General features: G+C 44.6%; 1 protein-coding gene across 1 annotated transcript in view; it reads right to left on the reverse strand.

The window, feature by feature from the left end:
- Positions 1-19,804, reverse strand: part of LOC106561536 (carbohydrate sulfotransferase 8) — a 122,328-nt gene that overhangs the window by 81,602 nt on the left and 20,922 nt on the right. The window contains exon 2 of the mRNA XM_014125604.2: positions 12,823-13,049. Coding sequence (XP_013981079.1) covers positions 12,823-13,021 — 199 coding nt within the window. The 5' untranslated portion in view covers positions 13,022-13,049. The remainder of the gene's footprint in view (positions 1-12,822; positions 13,050-19,804) is intronic.

Genomic DNA, 19,804 nt, shown 5'->3' on the forward strand with positions numbered 1-19,804 from the left:
TAGTCTAGTGTGAGGGGTTATGTCAGGGGAAACAGTGTAGCAGTAGTCTAGTGTGAGGGTTTATGGCAGTAGTCTAGTGTGAGGGTTTATGGCAGTAGTCTAGTGTGAGGGGTTATGTCAGGGGAAACAGTATTGCAGTAGTCTAGTGTGAGGGGTTGTCAGTAGTCTAGTGTGAGGGGTTATGTCAGGGGAAACAGTGTTGCAGTAGTCTAGTGTGAGGGGTTATGGCAGTAGTCTAGTGTGAGGGGTTATGTCAGGGGAAACAGTATTGCAGTATTCTAGTGTGAGGGGTTATGTCAGTAGTCTAGTGTGAGGGGTTATGTCAGGGGAAACAGTGTTGCAGTAGTCTAGTGTGAGGGGTTATGGCAGTAGTCTAGTGTGAGGGGTTATGTCAGGGGAAACAGTGTAGCAGTAGTCTAGTGTGAGGGGTTATAGCAGGGGAAACGGTGTTGCAGTAGTCTAGTGTGAGGGGTTATGTCAGTAGTCTAGTGTGAGGGGTTATGTCAGGGGAAACAGTGTTGCAGTAGTCTAGTGTGAGGGGTTATGTCAGGGGAAACAGTGTTGCAGTAGTCTAGTGTGAGGGGTTATGTCAGTGGTCTAGTGTGAGGGGTTATGTCAGGGGAAACGGTGTTGCAGTGGTCTAGTGTGAGGGGTTATGGCAGGGGAAACAGTGTAGCAGTAGTCTAGTGTGAGGGGTTATGTCAGGGGAAACAGTGTAGCAGTAGTCTAGTGTGAGGGGTTATGTCAGGGGAAACAGTGTAGCAGTAGTCTAGTGTGAGGGGTTATGTCAGTGGTCTAGTGTGAGGGGTTATGGCAGGGGAAACAGTGTTGCAGTAGTCTCTTGTGTGTGTGTGTGTGTGTGTGGTGCGGGAATAATGACAAGCGAACCCGGGGAGCTTTGCGTTCACATCGCCTTAAAGGGAACCTGACCGCGGAATTCAAGCAAACCGAACTCAGACCACCTCTCAAAATGGTCTCAGTTCGCATCACTTTGGGGGCTCTTTTGAGGGCCTGAGTTCTTTTGGAGTGTTCACACTACACAAAAAAATTAAGCAAACCCGAGTTCTGAGGTCACAAAAATTGTCTGAAAGGGAACAAGTGTGAAAACACCATTAGTCTCCCATCGATGTCAATGGATGACTAAGTAAAAATGTGATTTAAGTAGAAGTTAAGTGTTGCACCTATGTGAGCTGGGAATATGATTTAGTTCTGTGATCTGTGTCTCTTCTGCAAAACAGATAGGGAGTGTTAATAAAAACATCACTTTCTCTGTCATTGCTGTTCAGTGTAACTATGTTTGGGACATTTTATTGTCACCTCTCCTTTCTCTTTGTGCAACTGCCATTCTCCCTTGTATTTCATGTAGTTAAAAAGGGGGAGGGGAGCGGTGGAGACCATTTGCCTACTGACATCCTGATGTTCTATTCTCTCTCTGTGGGTGGCTTGTCCCAGACATTGCTGTTAACGCTGTGTCGCTAATAAGTAGTCTGGATCAGATGTCATGATCAAACTTGTCTGGAAGAAAAGCAGCATAAGGGAAGTAACATGTATATGCATCTTTCCCTAGACTAGAATAGAGCAGCATGTCAACCGAGACATCAAACTGACATTTTGATGTAAACCATGCCAACTCTTCCAGTCTGGCCTGGAGATTTTCTGAATGTCTAAATGATTGAATTAATGACTGATGTGAAAAAATGTTGAAGGAATTGTATAATCTCCCACCCAGACTGAGTTGTCAACACAACCATGACCCAGTCTACTTGAAACTAAGTTCATTAAAAAATAAAAAGTTTGTGATTACCCATATTTTGATATGACATACAGTAACAGTCAAAGGTCTGGACACACCTATTCATTCCAGGGTTTCTTCATTTTTACTATTGTCTACATTTCAGAATAATAGTGAAGACATGAAAACTATGAAATAACACATATGGAATCATGCAGTAAACAAAGCAAAAAAAGTGTTAAACAAATGCATTAAGAAGGAAAGAAATTCCACAAATTAACTTAACAAGCACACCTGTTAATTGAAATGCATTCCAGGTGACTACCTCATGAAGCTCGTTGAGAGAATGCCAAGAGTGTGCAAAGCTGTCAAGGTAAAGGGTGACTACTTTGAAGAATCTAAAATCTATTTGGATTTGTTTAACACTTTTTTGGTTACTACATGATTCCATATGTGTCATTTCATAGTTTTTATGTCTCACTATTATTCTACAATGTAGAAAATAGTAAAAATAAAGAAAAATCCTTGAATTAGTAGGTGTTAGTAGGAATCCCATACATTCGGAAAACCTGCTGGAACATACTCTCCGCCAATTCCATGCATTAGGTAGATGAGAAAGAGGAACCAGACATTTTTGAAAAACGGCCTACTATGACAAGGATAGTGGTGTTACGAGGATTCAGGAAGGTCTGTGATGAAGTCAACGGCTATGTGGGACCAGGGTCTGTGAGGGTTTGGCAAAGGCTGAAGCTTCCCGAAGGTAGATGACAAGGGCTCTTGGTTTGGGCGCAGACTGGACAGTAGAGTATGTAATCCCTTACGTCAGATGCTAGTGAGGACCACCAGAACTTCGGTGGTTCATGCAATGCCCAGATATCCTGACCCCAAGGACGTGTGACACCATTGCATCAGTTGGGGTCTAACAGCTGCTGGTATGTAACTCTTCCCAGCTGGTGTCTCAGGAGGAGCCGGGTCTGAGGTTTGGGCTTCTTGTATGGCCGAGTGAACCTCCCAGTGTACTGGTCCCATAATGCAAGAGTAAGGATGGGTGTAGGGTCTGAGTTACTGGTCAGAAGGTCAAACTGGCGGGAGAGAGCATCAGCTTTTACGTTTTTCTTTCCAGGGATGTAAGTAACATGAAAATGGAAGCGTGTGAAGAGCCCAGCGGGCTTGTCTGGAGTTTAACCTCTTGGCCCCTCTGATATATTCCAGATTACGATGATCTGTTAGGGCAAGAAAGGGATGTTATGCGCCCTCCAACCAGTGGCGCCACTCCTCGAGGGCCAGCTTGATGGCAAGGAGTTCTGTGCCCCACATCGTAATTCCTCTCAGCGGGGGATAACTTCCTGGAGAAGAAGGCACAGGGATGTGATTTGGGAGGTGTTCCCAACCGCTGAGAGAGTATGGCTTCTACTCCTACTTTGGAGGCATCCAACTCTAGGGTGAAAGGAAGGGTCTGATCAGGTTGGCGAAGGACAGGAGCTGAGGTGAAGAGGCATTTCAAGTTGTGGAACACAGTCAGGACGGTATCAGTCCATTGAAGTCTATTGGCTGGTAAGGGCAGTGAGGGGGGCGACAGTAGAACTAAAGTTCTGAATGAACCGGCGATAGTAGTTGGAGAACCCATTGAAACGTTGGAGTTCCTTAACGGTGGTGGGTTTGGGCCAGTTACTCGGTGGTGACTTTGTTCTCATCCATGCTGACCCCTCCAGGTGTCAGTACAAAACCGAGGAAGTTTACCAAGGGTACATGGAAGGTGCTCTTTTCAGTCTTCACATAAAGATTATGTCAAGGAGCCATTGAAGAACCTTTTGCACGTGCTGTATGTGTTCATTCAGGGAGTAAATCAGGATCTTGTCAATGTAGACGATGAGAAAGCGGTTGATCATATCCTGGAAAACCTCATTCATAAGGGATTGGAAGACGGCAGGGGGACGCTCGTAAGGCATCATCAGGTATTCGTAGTGCCCTCGAGTGGTGATAAAGGCCATCTTCCATTTGTCGCCTTCACGTATGCAGACAAGGTTATATGCACTCTGCAGGTCGAGTTTAGTATAGTTGTTGGTGCGGCCCACTTGTTCAAGGGTCACTGGATCAGAGGGAAACAGTTCTTGACCGTGATGTCATTCAGGGAACGATAATCAATACATGGACAACCACCACTGTCCTTTTTTTCCAACGAAGAAGAAGCTAGACGCAGCGGGGAAAAATAATGAAACCGTTTGAGTGATTCATCAATGTAGTTCTCCATTGCCTCATTTTCCAGGATAGATAGTGGGGACATTCCAGGGAGTAAGTCAATAGCACAGTCTCCTGGGCGACGTGGTGGCAGAGTGGAGGCCTTGGTTTTGCTGAAGACATTGCTGTACTGGGTGTATTCAGGTGGTATGGTGGGTGGACCTGCAGAGACAGAGTCCTCAATGGTGGTGGCTCTGCAGGGTAGGCTGAGACAACTGGAGAAGCAGGTAGAAGACCAGGACAGTAGTTCACCTTGTTTCCACGAGATGGCAGGGTCATGATGACAAAGCCAGGGGTGTCCGAGGATGAGTGGCTGTTTGGGGATGAGAGTTCCATGAGTTGAATGGTTTTGGTGTGAAAGACTCCAATCTGGAGGATGACGCTCTGTGTCAGGTGCGTGATGAAGCCCGTGCCCAATGGCTGCCCGTCCAGGGTGTTAATCCTTAAGGGAGGGGTGACAGGTGTTAGATCAATGTCAAACTCTTGTACTAGCTGGTGATCTTATAAAATGACCTGCTGTTCACGAATCTAGCAAGCCTTCTACGTACTTGGTAACCCACTTCACGGTTATCAATACTGGGATAGAGAATTGATTCTGGGAGATATATAGAAATAAGGCCACACCTACCTGCATGGCAGCGGGGGGATCCTTATCTCTCCGTGGGGGGGGACAGGGCAATGGCTGAGTAGATGATCTTTCCCGCCACAGTATAGGCAGAGCCCTTCTTGGATCCGCTTTTGACGTTCGATACACGGGAGAGGAGCATGCCCCAAATGCATGGGCTCTGGAAGACTTGGACAGGATGACGGAATCATGAAAAGAGAAGGTGTCAGGTTCCTGGGTGGCAGAGTTCTTCGGCGGTCGGCGATGAGGTGGTCGATGGAGATGGCCATAAGAATGTATTGATTTAAATCCTGAAGGTCACCTCTACAGGTCAGCTCCACCTGAAGTTCCCTGTTGAGCCCTCGTCAGTAGACGGTAAGTAAAGCAGCCGCACTCCATCCACTCCCTGTAGCCATGGTGCGGAACTCGAGAGCATACTTGGCAGTTGAATTGCATCCTTGTTGAAGTTCTATGAGGAGGTCTCCTCTAGGACGACCGGAAGGAGAGTGATCGAATACCACTTTGAAGAGGTTGTGGAAATGGGTCTCGGATCTGAGTTCTGTACTGTTGGCAGTCCATATAGCGGTGCCCCAATCCAGGGCTTTGCCTGTGAGTAGAGACAACAAAATCCACCCTGTTATCGTCGGTGGCGAAGTTAGTGGGGTTGTGCTCACTGTATTTGCTGCATTGCATCAGAAATCCCTGACAATTCCCAGGTGAACCGTCATATTTTCCAGGCATGGGTATGAACGAAGGAGGGCTATGGGTTACGATACCTGGCATCGGAGGAGTAGGGATAGGCTGGCGGAGAAGATGGCAAATTTCCTCCATACGCTCCTCTTGCTGGGTTAGGCGCCGCTGTAGCTCCGCTGAATCCATTCTGTTTTTTTGGTGAGGTATTCTGTAATGTATACTCAGGGAGAAAAGGTGTAGGTCCATGCGCAGAGCGCGGCAGATGTCTATTAAGCCTTCGCAGAAGGCAGGAATCATGGTCACAGGCAATGGCCAAACACAGGTAGGTAGTCAAAAACAAACAATACCTCACAACCATACAAACAGAAAGAACTGAACTAAATAGGGAGCTGATGAGACCAGGTGAGAAACGAACACAGGTGAAATCAATGAACAAAAATGAAAGACAGGGCTACGTTACAGAACACAAAGAAACAGGGCTACGTTCAAGAACACAAATAAAAAGAACACAAGGTTGACTAAGAAAAGAAAAGAAAAGCAGAACCTTACAGTATGGGGTGCATTTTCCTGGCATGGTTTAGGTCCACTTGTAGAATCTATATCAAGGAAGCTGTTCTGGCAGCTCGTGGTGGCCGAGCACCCTTTTAAGACACTTTATGTTGGTGTTTCCTTCATTTTGGCAGATACTTGTCTGTGCTTGTGATAAAACTTTATCCAGTTATTTTTTATAATCTATTGATCCTCTGTGACTTATTTATGCTCTCTGGTGTATTTTGAACATTGAGAGCGGGCTCCGTGGTTGGATAAAAATTATAATAATACAAAAATTACAATATTTCAAATGTAATTTGTTTTGCATCTTGGGCCCCCCACGGGCTTTGGCCCAGCCCCTGACTCACACAATTGACCAGTCACATTTATTTAGTATGCAGTTTATTTAAAAAAAAATGTTAATCAGTTACCGAATCAAGGCAGGGCCCCCCAGTTCAGGTGAGCGGACGCCTTGGCGGTTGATTCGTGAGTTGCCCGTCGTGCCCACTCCCATACCGTATAATTCTGTATTTCTTTGTGACTAATTTCTATACAGGTAGACCAGAAAAGCCACATCCCTGATTGGCAGATGAGTGGCAACCCTAATTAGAAACACCTGCTGCTCATCGGTTGAACAATTGTTAACAGACAGATTATTTCACTTATAATTCACTGTATCACAATTCCAGTGGTCAGAAGTTTACATACACTAAGTTGACTGTGCCTTTAAACAGCTTGGAAAATTCCGGAAAATTATGTCATGGCTTTAGAAGCTTCTGACAGGCAAATTGACATCATTTGAGTCAATTGGAGGTCTACCTGTGAATGTATTTCAAGGCCTACCTTCAAGGCCTACCTTCAAACTCAGTGCCTCTTTGCTTGACATCATGGGGAAATCAAATGAAATCAGCCAAGACCTCAGAAAACAAATGTATACCTCCACAAGTCTGGTTCATCCTTGGGAGCAATTTCCAAACGCCTGAAGGTACCACGTTCATATGTACAAACAATAGTGCGCAAGTATAAACACCATGGGACCACACAGCCATCATACCGCTCAGGAAGGAGACACGTTCTGTCTCCTAGAGATGAACGTACTTTGGTGCGAAAAGTGCAAATCAACAGCAAAGGACCTTGTGAAAATGCTAGAGGAAACAGGCACAAAAGTATCTATATCCACAGTAAAAGGAGTCCTATATCGACATAACCTGAAAGTCCGCTCCAAGAAGCCACTGCTCCATAACCGCCATAAAAAGCCAGACTACGGTTTGCAACTGCCCATGGGGACAAAGATTGTACTTTTTGGAGAAATGTCCCCTGGTCTGATGAAACAAAACTAGAATTGTTTGGGCATAATGACCATCGTTATGTTTGGAGGAAAAAAGGGGGAGGCTTGCAAGCTGAAGAACACTATCCTAACCGTGAAGCACGGGGGTGGCAGCATCATGTTGTGGGAGTGCTTTGTTGCAGGAGGGACTGGTGCACTTAACTAAATAGATGGCATTATGAGGATGGAAAATTATGTGGATATATTGAAGCAACATCTCAAGACATCAGTCAGGAAGTTAAAGCTTGGTCGCAAATGGGTCTTCCAAATGGACAATGACCCCAAGCATACTTCCAAAGTCGTGGCAAAATGGCTTAAGGACAACAAAGTCAAGGTATCGGAGTGGCCATCACATAGCCCTGACCTCAATTCCATAGAAAATTTGTGGGCAGAACTGAAAAAGTGTGTGTGAGCGAGGAGGCCAACAAACCTGATTCAGTTACACCAGCTCTGTCAGGAGGAATGGGCCAAAATTCACCCAATTTATTGTGGGAAGCTTGTGGAAGGCTACCCGAAACGTTTGACACAAGTTAAACAATTTAAAGGCAATGCTACCAAATACTAATTGAGTGTATGTAAACTTCTGACCCACTGGGAATGTGATGAAAGAAATAAAAGCTGAAACAAATCATTCTCCCTACTATTATTCTGACATTTCACATTCTTAAAATAATGTCAAGCAAAGAGGCACTGAGTTTAAAGGTAGGCCTTGAAATACATCCACAGGTAGACCTCCAATTGACTCAAATGATGTCAATTTGCCTATCAGAAGCTTCTAAAGCCATGACATCATTTTCGGGAATTTTCAAATCTGTTTAAAGACACAGTCAACTTAGTGTATGTAAACTTATGACCCACTGGAATTGTGATACAGTGAATTATAAGTGAAATAATCTATCTGTAAACAATTGTTGGAAAAATTAGATGTCCTAACCGACTTGCCAAAACTATAGATTATTAACAAGAAATTTGTGTAGTGTTTGAAACACTTAGGTTGGAGTCATTAAAACTAGTTTATGTAAACTTCCGACTTCAACTGTATAAAAATAACAACTAAAATCATCGCCAGTTGGGGAACCCTGCCATAGGAGAACCCTTTTTGGTTCCAGGTAAAACAGTTTTTGGTTCCAGGTAAAACCCTTTTTGGTTTTACAAAAACAGTTCTAATTGGAACCAAAGGGTTCTTCAAAGGGTTTTCCTATGGGGACAGCCAAAGAACCCTTTTAGGTTCTAGATAGCAGCTTTTATTCTAAGAGTGTACAGCCACTAGTCACAGTAGCCAGGCAGGCAGTAAGTCACTGCTGTCTGTGTTCCCCAGGGCTGTTGAGTGTCCTCCCTACGGTGCCTCCAGAGAGGCAGCACACCGAGTCGTGACCTTGCTAACCTGGTGCAACAGGCCCATTCCATACAACGCTCCCTCACTGTCTGTTTGTCCATTTCTTTTAATGAGGTCTCCTTGCAAAGACAGGTCATGACACAGTATGGAAAAAACTAAGTGTCCTACTATACACACTTTGTTTTGGCATAACCTCATGAGGCAAGTGAACCAATCTTAATATTATCAGTTTCTCTCAGCCAATCATCAGTCATTTGTGTAAGTGCCGGACATGTTGAATGCCCTTCTCTATATGCGTGCTGAATATCTGTTAATTTGTTTACTGTGAAATAGCATTGTACTTTGTCAAACACACCTTTTTCCAAACGTTTAATAAGGGTTGGTGACAGGCCAGCTGTTTGAGCCTGTAAAGGGTGCTTTGCTTTTCTTGGGTAGCGGAATGGTCATCTGGGGGAGGTGGCCAAGCAGGGAGATAAAGTCTGTAGGCAGCCGAATAACCCTTTTGAATCCCTGTGTGGAATTGTTACTGCCAAGCAACCATTAGCCTCAATCTTGAACTGTGTGGATTGAAAAGACTACCACCATTGTGTGGGCTCACAAATCCCTGGATTGAGGTGGGTTTAGTTCTAAGCAAAACTGAGTTTATTCTCAACGTATTGTTACGGAGACATTTTCTAACAGGCGGACAGGCATAGAAACGCTCACATGTCTTGTCAATGTGAGAGAGTTTGCATTTGCTCAAGACACAGCAGCAGAATTGACAATTGATACCCTGGACGTAAACCCACGGCTTATCCCGAGAACGGCATAACAATGGCAAAAGAAAAATAATGGGAATGTCACTAAAGATATTCAAACAGACTAGAATAAATATGCATTTCAATGTTCTTATCTTGAAGAGCAGGGTGGCTGCCAATGAAAATGTATTGGGTAGGCTGCTGTTGGACCACCCCCGGTGAACATTAATTAAATCTTGCCTTTCAAATTAGGGTTTAGCTTGCTGTGACATGTTTTTGTTTTGACTCAAATAGGACACACATCACACGTCTCACACACCCATAGTTAAACTTTCAAATTGCATTAGGTCACTTCAGGGAGAGAATTCAATTTGTCGCACAGAGAGAATAGAGGGAGGGAGAGAGAGAGAGAGAGAGAAATGGACAGAGAGATGTGCAGGGAGAGAGTGAGATGGGGAGGGAGATGTGGAGGGAGAGGGAGAAAGAAAGAAAAAAAGAAGCCAGGAAAGCTTTGATGTGATTTAATAACGTACTTTACTGTCTCGGGCTCACCTCAGCTGAATGCAGCCATACCCACTGTTCACACCTTCTGTTTGAAAAGCCCCAAGTTCTGAACAAGAGCCTGTCACAACTTTTTCAGGGCCATTGATAAGTTAACTACCAGTTAGCTACCCGAGGTAGTTTCTCATAAGACAACGAAAAATATATAAAACCTGGCAATGTGTTTCAGAGATGTATAGCAAAATAAATGAATAGCATATGCTCTGGATGGGCTACTGAAAAAAAATGCTATCCGTGTAAAATGAAGAGATCATTTGGAAGAGATGCACTTCAGTAGCTTAGTAGATTCCTTTGAATTAGCAGCAGAAATTGTGTGCTGTGAGTTGCAGTTTTTTTAAATACAGTACTGAGTAGGCCTCATTTGGAGAAAATAGAGGGAAAAGAAAGAGTGAAAGAGAGAAAAGAAAATAGTGGCACTTCAAAATGCCAGTTGGATTATAAATACTGCACAGTGCTGTTTTTACAAGCATCTCTGAAATTGAGATGTGCATTGATTCAATTAAAGAGGAACAATCATCCGAAACAGCATGTGAGTTATTATCACTCTCTGTAGTCTCATTGTGCACTTTCTTCCCTTCCTGAGAGCAGTGCAATCAATGATGTGCTAATCAATTAGAGTTTAGGGCTAGAGGATATCCAAGCTTGTCCAATAACCTATTCAAATAGCCTAAGCCTAAATATCAGAAATTCATGTGTAATACCAGAGTAACACTGTAACAATCATTGAGAGGAGACAACTATACTTTTAGCTCCAAACCTTGAAGTCAATATAGATTAATAAAGGATAGTGGTAGATAGACAATGAACTCAATTATTGTTGGTTTGAGTATGCATTAATAGGGTGGAGTTGCTCTCATACCTGTGTAGAACCACTAGCTGTGGTATTTCAAGAGGGCCAGTGTCTGATGAAGGCTGAGGGAGAGGCAGGCTCAGGTTTGAGTTAACCTGCTGAATATTGTATTGATCCCTCTCTAGACCGTCTCATCAATGTCATCTCCCCTCACCTCTCCTCAGCCCCTACTCCTCTTCCTCACCTCCCCTTAGCACCCCTCCTCTTCCTCACCTCCCCTTAGCCACCCTCCTCTTCCTCCCCTCATCTCTCCTCAGCCCCCACTCCTCTTTCTCACCTCCCCTTAGCCCCCCTTCACTTCCTCACCTCCCCTTAGCCACCCTCCTCTTCCTCCCCTCATCTCTCCTCAGCCCCCACTCCTCTTCCTCACCTCCCCTTAGCCCCCCTTCACTTCCTCACCTCCCCTTAGCCACCCTCCTCTTCCTCCCCTCATCTCTCCTCAGCCCCCACTCCTCTTCCTCACCTCCCCTTAGCCCCCCTTCACTTCCTCCCCTTATCTCTCCTCGGCCCCCACTCCTCTTCCTCCCCTCACCTTCCCTTAGCCCCCCTCCTCTGCCTCCCCTCACCTCCCCTCAACCTTCACCATATGGGCACAGGAGCCAAACAGATGTTTTGGGGATGATATTGGGCAGCCCACATTGACAGTTGACTCAGCTGTGAGTGAGAGAGTGAGGCCGTACTGTACTGCCACTGGACTGATTACAGTATGTGATTAATGAGTAGGACACTCCCTGGCCTCTTTCCTTACTGCACAGGAGTCAGACAGCAGAGGACTGTAAAGGTGAAGGTCTGCGAAGGTCATTGAGAAGTGTTCTAACTAACACTAAAGACGTGGTGATCTGTTAAACTTGACTATGCAACTATGTGTGCTAGAAAGACGCTGAATTTACTCACTGGATTTACAGACTGAGGGGTACAGGTGGTAATTATTTAACGTTAGGTAAATCAGCTAGTGGCATGCTAATCATTTAGTTGCAAACGAGCACATTTAGTCTCCAAGTTTGTTTACGTCTGGGTAATTTGATTTGTTTCTTTAGTATTTCATGAGGCAACAACAGAAGCATAACAACAACGGTACTCTGGCATTGGAACCGCACTGCGCTCTAACTTTGACAATTACATACATTTCCTTACATGGGGTTATAGAATTATTGAACATCTGCATTTGTTTAATGTATTTTGTCTGTGAAGGATTTCAAAAGCAATTTCTAATAAAGGCATTACAAACCAATTTCAGGGTACTGTGCGTTTCTCACTGATGATTCTCAAAGAGAGGCAATTTAAACATGGCCTCTGATGTGTTGCTTATTCTATGCCGCTATATTGATCTGTGAAATGTAATTTACTAACTCGGCCATTTGCAAAACATGTTCTCTTCACTGAACTGCTTTTCAGCTTTTTCTGCCAAGCTTTTTTTTCCTTCTTTCTATTCCACAAACGAGGTGTGCCATTTCAACAACCTCGATAATAAAAAAGCTGAGTGTTCAATAAAAACGTCTAGAACGGGTTTAGCCTAATTGAAAAGAGAACGTATTTTAAAACATATTCTCTTCATTACTCCACCAAATCCCAACAATGAGAGGATAAATGCAAAGCCACAAAGCACAACACTGAGCCAAATTCAATACCAGAGAGTTACAGCATATCCACTCTGTCTGTGTTTTATGTCACCTGTGTGTATCAGACCATAAGTAGAATATAACAGCTCTGGAAATCTCTGCTGTCTCCCAGTTCATAGCTGTTATCAGTAGTGACACTGTTGCCACAGAGATCATAGCATCCACTCACACCAGGGTATAGACACAGTACAGCACAGCAGTATAGTACAGCATAGTACAGCTCTAAACAAATACAAAGATCTCCTCACAGATAGGCTTACTGAAGATGACAGTTCTACTGGGTGTCTCAAGGGTCCTCTCAAAACTGATGACATTTTAAATGGCTTTTCAATCATGATTACTACTACTGTATTCTTACTGGCCAGAAGCTTTCATTTATTGGACATTCACAACAACAAAGAACACAAAACAACCCACATTATCTGATATCTGTAAAACTACAATTACCACACCAACACAAAACGTAGATACCAGTATACTGTTGAATGCTCCTGCAGTGTTGTTGTGTAACGTTTCAACTCAAAGGTCTTCATCATGCAAGTTACTGGATGTGCGTACACCTCTTTGAAAAGTGCTGTAGACTAGTACACTAACCTGGGGTCTGTTGCTGGAGCATGTCTGAGAGGCCCTGGAGGTGGACTAGGAGGAGTAAGGACGCGGCCCCCAGGAGCAGGAGGAACCAGAGGGAACAGTAGAAGGAGCAGGGAAGCTTCATGGCCGACACCACCACCCTTCTCCTGCCACACAGAGCCTCCAGCAACCTACTGGTACTACTGCACTCCCCCAAGAGCATCCCTCCTCAGCCCTGCCACGGGAACCTGCTGTAGGGGGGAGTTAGAGTTCATTTACTTGCGGCATACTGTTTTTAAAAAGAAATGACAAGAAAACAGGAGAAAAACAAATAGACTAGTCACAATAAATACATAATAGGTAACAAATTAATAACACCATGTATACAGATTACAAAAAGAGTGTAGTGAATTACACCAGAGATGACCAGAGGCAAAAGACTACAAAAAAATGTAAATAAATGGTTTATAACAGTAGATCAGGAGAGCCTTTAAAAGCAGAGTGTACAGTAAGGTAGTGGTGAAATAGGCTAATAAACCAGAGATCCAATTTAAACACAACCTAGATGGGAAAATATTTATTTGTGACAAACAGAGTGGCAGTGTGAATACTGTGAGTATTTTCACGGATTGATGTCGGAAGCAGTGAGGACGGAGTCTGCAGAGAGAAGAGGTGGTTAGAGGAGGTGTTGCGTGAATGTTGTTATTACTGGCACGTGTTTGTGTGTGTTTGTGTGTGTGTGTGTGTGTGTGTGTGTGTGTGTGTGTGTGTGTGTGTGTGTGTTTACTCTCCAGGAGTCCTGAAGAGGAGCGTCCTGCTGACTGCAGGCTTCCTGTTCCCAAGAGGCCATGTAGAGTACATCTGTCTCTCTGGAGCATGCTCAAATAATAGCACTCAGCAGGTGTGGCAAGCTTCACAAATCAGGTGTCCACACACACACACACAAATACACAGACATACCTATGGAAGCAAGCATGCACGCACACACAAACAAACGTTCAGCTATGGGTGATTTGGATATCTCCTAAAACAAGACAATACTGGGTAAGAAATACACCCACTACACATACCACCATGCTTCATCATGTTGTTGTTGTATTGGGTGTTGATTGCTTTTCCCTGAAATCCAACCACCCTCTTTCTCTTGTGGTGAATGCTTTTCCCTCTGGTCTAGCCCATAGATTAAAATGGATAAAATAGGCATTCTGATTCATATCAATGTTCCTTTCATGGTGGAGGTACCTGCAGCCATTTGGTGTTGCGTTTGGCAATTACATCTGTTAAGTTCTAAAAAAAACAGAGTAAAAACTAACGGACAACTAGGAAAAGCTCAAACCAAGTTTATTCGCCCAATGGGTCAGACAGCTGAACAGACAAAGACATGTTCCCACCAGCACAAGTATTTATACCCCACTTTGGGCAGTCTCCTCATTTTCTCTAAACATTACATCTTTGTTGCTAGGCAGCAAGTTAAGTGATGTGTCTAATTATCAGTTCCTTCTCCCTTCATGTGACCTGACCTGACCTCGGCCCCCATTCCTCACTAATCTACAGCAATCCACCATTGTCAGTGAACGCAACCATGTGATTGCCTTTTCCCTCACTTAGTAACTCTCCAAGCCCATGGCTCATATCCACCCTTAATTGACCCCACCATATACATTCCTCCTATATATAAACATTCACTTCTAGTGTATTTCAAATTACAACCCAATAGTCCCTCCTATTTGAATAGTAATTCCATACTGTTTAACATCACATAAAATTTGAAATTACTTATAAATGAACAAAAAATAAAACAGGAACAAAAAAAATAAAACATGATTGACATTCACAGTTGATTTGTCTATTTACACCTCCAAGACTTATGGCCTCTGATCTATAATCACACTATTGCACACTCTTATTTCCATCTCTCATCGGACAACTAATAATGACATTTCAGATGGAGCTTTTGACTTTCTCCATTTCCTCCTTCTGGTTCCTAAGAGAGTGATAGCACAAGACTTGAAAAGCAATAAGAAACACAAAACATAACAAGTATTAATAATGTGTTAAGCTATGCATAATTATGTATGCAACGAAAAACTAAAGTTAACACTATCCAGGACGCATACTTTAAAATCCCCTTATTGAAGCTACAGTCCAGCTGTTACTATAGCATCCTTCAAGCGTTGTATCTTCTTTGACGAACCCCTCCCTGAAAGTTGACAATAGTGTCTGAAATGACAACACTATTTCTACTGCTCACCATGATCTGGGAATGTATGACGTTCAATTTAACTTCATAGTAGTCGCTATAATGTGCAGTTAGCTGTCCTTCCTCTCCTACGAGCTGTCCCCTGATATCACTATACACAGAGGAGTGGTACTCTATAAACAGAGACTCTAATACCCCCTTCCTTCATTTATGAGCCACACAGATCTCGCTCCAGTCACATTCCATTCCGCTTTCCCAATTCTGTCTCAAACACATGTACCTATGTACCTTGCCTCTGGCCTCAAATACATTTGCACATAAATCCTTCCATCTAACCCATAACACGTTAGTCACTACTGATAATCCACTTATATAGTTATAAACATACTAAAACATTATATCATTTCAAACGCTATGGTTCAAGCCACTAAGAACATATGTTGTATGCCTAGAAAATGTATATTCTTAATTAGAATTAGCATTTTGACTATTTGTTCACCAGGTTATGGTGTGGCACACAAATGTTATAATTCTATTTCATCATTTCCTCACAATACATTCAAGCTATTTTTCAGTTATTTTGTTCATTCAAATGAAATTTGCGTAGTGCACTTACCCCTCACAGCCTTGTCATCGAGGAAGGCTTTGACGAGGAAAATACACGTACTATCTCCTCCTGATAATTAAGTAGCACCTCTGAACCGACTCTTATTCTTCCCAGCAGTGGATTGTGTAGTTCATTTTCAATAATCAGACAGCAACCTGACCTGAGCTCATAATATATCAATACAAAGAGGGTCTAATAAAATAATATAAATGGAAATGATATTGTAACGTGACTGAGTTGAACTCTGGTGTTCTTTTGACTGCATTGTTTAATCATTATGATGATGTAAAAAAAATGATGCATGATAATGAACTGTGATTAGAAACATTTGAGCTCAGATGGGGGGGGGGGTGATAAATTACTAACAGTCTAACAAAGTTAGAATAAAAATGTTCTTGACAGACAGAGAAACACAATCCAGCCTGCAGCTCCACACACACACACACACTCAAATTAAATCAAATTGTAATCGTCACATACTCACATCAATCATCTCCAATCCAAAGTTAAATCTAGAATTGGCTTCCTATTTCGCAACAAAGCATCCTTCACTCATGCTGCCAAACATACCCTCGTAAAACTGACCATCCTACCAATCCTCGACCAATACCCTACTCAACAAGCTGGATGCAGTCTATCACAGTGCCATCCGTTTTGTCACCAAAGCCCCATATACTACCCACCACTGCGACCTGTACGCTCTCGTTGGCTGGCCTTCGCTTCATAATCGTCGCCAAACACATTGGCTCCAGGTCATCTACAAGACCCTGCTAGGTAAAGTCCCCCCTTATCTCCGCTCACTGGTCACCATAGCAGCACCCGCCTGTAGCACGCGCTCCAGCAGGTATATCTCTCTGGTCACCCCTAAAGCCAACTCCTCCTTTGGTCGTCTCTCCTTCCAGTTCTCTGCTGCCAGTGACTGGAACGAACTACAAAAATCTCTGAAACTGGAAACACTTATCTCCCTCACTAGCTTTAAGCACCAGCTATCAGAGCAGCTTCCAGATCACTGCACCTGTACATAGCCCATCTATAATTTAGCCCAAACTACTACCTCTTCCCCTACTGTATTTATTTATTTTATTTATTTTGCTTCTTTGCACCATATTATTTATATTTTAACTTTGAACTTTCTTCAAATTACAAATCTACCATTCCAGTGTTTTACTTGCCATACTTTATTTACTTTGCCACCATGGCCTTTTTTGCCTTTACCTCCCTTATCTCACATCATTTGCTCACATTGTATATAGTCTTATTTTTTTCTACTGTATCATTGATTGTATGTTGTTTTACTCCATGTGTAACTCTGTGTTTTTTGTATGTTGTCGAACTGCTTTGTTTTATCTTGGCCAGGTCGCAATTGTAAATGAGAACTTGTTCTCAACTTGCCTACCTGGTTAAATAAAGGTGAAATAAAATAAATAAATAGAAAATACACTGTTTAAAGCAGGTATAAAAGGTGCAGTGAAAAGCTTATGCGTTATCTCACAGAACAATGCAGTACATTAATCAATAATAACAATAAGAGTCCAAAATATCAACTATTATAAGTAATAAGAGAGGTGGTGTCAAGCTTACTTCTGCTCCCTCCCTCCGGCACTCGAAGTTGCCAGTCTACTGGTCCTGGCAACCCACATTGTGCACACCTGGCAACCATCATTGCGCACACCTGCTCATCATTTTCTCCTTGATTTCTCTGCCTTTATTTAGCCCTTTATTTAACCCCTGTTTATTACCTATGCATAGTCACTTTAACTCTACCTACATGTACATATTACCTCAATTACCTCGACTAACCTGTGCCCCAGCACATTGACTCTGTACCGGTACCCCTTGTATATAGCCTCGCTACTGTTATTTTACTGCTGCTCTTTAATTATTTAATTTTATTTTTTACTTAACTATTTTTTACTTAACACTTATTTTTCTTAAAACATAATTGTTGTTTAAGGGCTTGTAAGTAAGCATTTCACTGTAGGATCTACACCTGTTGTATTCGGCGCATGTGACAAATAAAATTGTATTTAAGTTGTCATCAGTCATTAGGTGGTATTGTTCTCTCTCACATTCAGTATGCTGCTTATGTTTGTTCTTGTTTATCCTTTCACTATTAAACTGACCTTCTGCACCTGCTTCCTGACTCCTGGCGTATAAGTTACAGGTGGTATGCATAGTAATAATTGTCAGAATGCTCAAGGAAGCAGGAGGGTTGAAGTCAGGCGCAGGAGACACAAGTCCGTGAACACTTGTTTTTAATAAACAATCCACGCTTGCCAAAAACAGGTAGGGCAGGGCAAGGTAAAACAAATACCCATAAGCAGCCCGAACACACCGTAGGGACGCAGCCCAAAACACACTGCCACAAAACCCACAGGCAGAAGGGAAAAAACACCTGTTCCCCAGACGTACAACCTGACGGAAAAAATCACTCACAAACACAGACATACCTTGCTAGACTAAATAACCCCCCCTACTAATAACTAAACCAAAACAGGTGCGTGCCTACCTAGACCTAACCAACAGAAAGTGAAACAAAAAGGATCGATGGCAGCTAGTAGGCCGGCGACGACGACCGCCGAGCGCCGCCCGGTCGAGGAGGGGCGCCACCATCCGTCGGTGTCGTGACAGTACTCCCCACCTGACGCGCGGCTCCCGCAGCACGCCGACGCCGGCCTCGAAGGACGCCCCGGAGGGCGAGGCGCAGGGCGATCCGGATGGAGGCTGTGGAACTTCCGGGTGAGCGCTGGGTCCAAAATGTCCTCCACCGGTACCCAGCATCTCTCCTCCGGGCCGTACCCCTCCCAGTCCACGAGGTACTGCAGGCCCCTCGCACGGCGTCTGGAGTCCAAGATGGACCGGACTGTGTACGCCGGGGGCCCCCCGATGTCCAGGGGGGGGTGGAGGGACCTCCCGCACCTCATTTTCCTGCAGCGGACCAGCTACCACCGGCCTGAGGAGAGACACATGAAACGAGGGGTTAATGCGATAATAAGAAGGAAGTTGTAATCTGTAACACACCTCGTTTATTCTCCTCAGGACTTTAAATGGCCCCACAAACCGCGGACCCAGCTTCTGGCAGGGCAGGCGGAGGGGCAGGTTCCGGGTCGAGAGCCAGACTCTCTCCCCTGGGGTAAACACGGGGGCCTCACTGCGGCGCCGGTCAGCGCTCGCCTTTTGTCGTTCCCTGGCTCGTTCCAGGGATTCCTGAACAGCGTCCCAGGTCTCCCTAGAGCGCTGAACCCATTCCTCTACCGCAGGGGCTTCCGTCTGGCTCTGATGCCATGGCCCCAGGACCGGCTGATAACCCAACACACATTGGAACGGCGCCATGTTGGTAGAGGAGTGGCGCAAAGAGTTCTGAGCCATTTCGGCCCATGGCACGAACCTTGCCCACTCCCCTGGCCGGTCCTGGCAGTAGGACTGCAGAAACCTGCCCACTTCCTGATTTAGCCTTTCTACCTGCCCACTTCCTGATTTAGCCTTTCTACCTGCCCATTACTTTCGGGGTGAAACCCTGAGGTCAAACTGACCGAAGCCACACTCGGGACGTGAACTGGGGGCCTCGATCTGAGACGATATCCTCGGGCACCCCGTAGTGCCAGAAGACGTGGGTGAATAAGGCTTCCGCGGTCTGCAGGGCGGTAGGAAGACCGGGTAAAGGAAGCAGACGGCAGGACTTAGAGAACCGGTCCACAACGACCAGGATCGTGGTGTTGCCCTGAGACGGCGGGAGATCGGTCAGGAAATCCACCGCCAGGTGGGACCATGGTCGCTGTGGAACCGGGAGGGGCTGTAATTTCCCTCTAAGCAGGTGCCTGGGAGCCTTACTCTGAGCGCACACCGAACAGGAGGAGACATAGTGCCTCACGTCCTTCACCAAGGTGGGCCACCAGTATCTACCACTAAGACCACACACTGTCCGCTCAACCCCTGGGTGACCCGAGGAGGGAAGCGTGTGCGGCCACCGAATCAGACGATCACGAACACCGAGCGGAACGTACTTATGACCCACTGGACACTGAGGAGGAGTAGGCTCCGTCCGTAACGCCCGCTCGATGTCCGCGTCCACCTCCCAGACCACCGGTGCCACCAGGCAGGAGGCTGGAAGTATGGGAGTGGGATCGGTGGACCATTCCTCGACGTCATGGAGACGAGACAGTGCGTCGGCCTTAGTGTTCCGGGAACCTGGGATATAC

This window comes from Salmo salar, chromosome ssa10 (assembly GCF_905237065.1).
Source record: "Salmo salar chromosome ssa10, Ssal_v3.1, whole genome shotgun sequence".
Taxonomy (NCBI): Eukaryota; Metazoa; Chordata; class Actinopteri; order Salmoniformes; family Salmonidae; genus Salmo; species Salmo salar.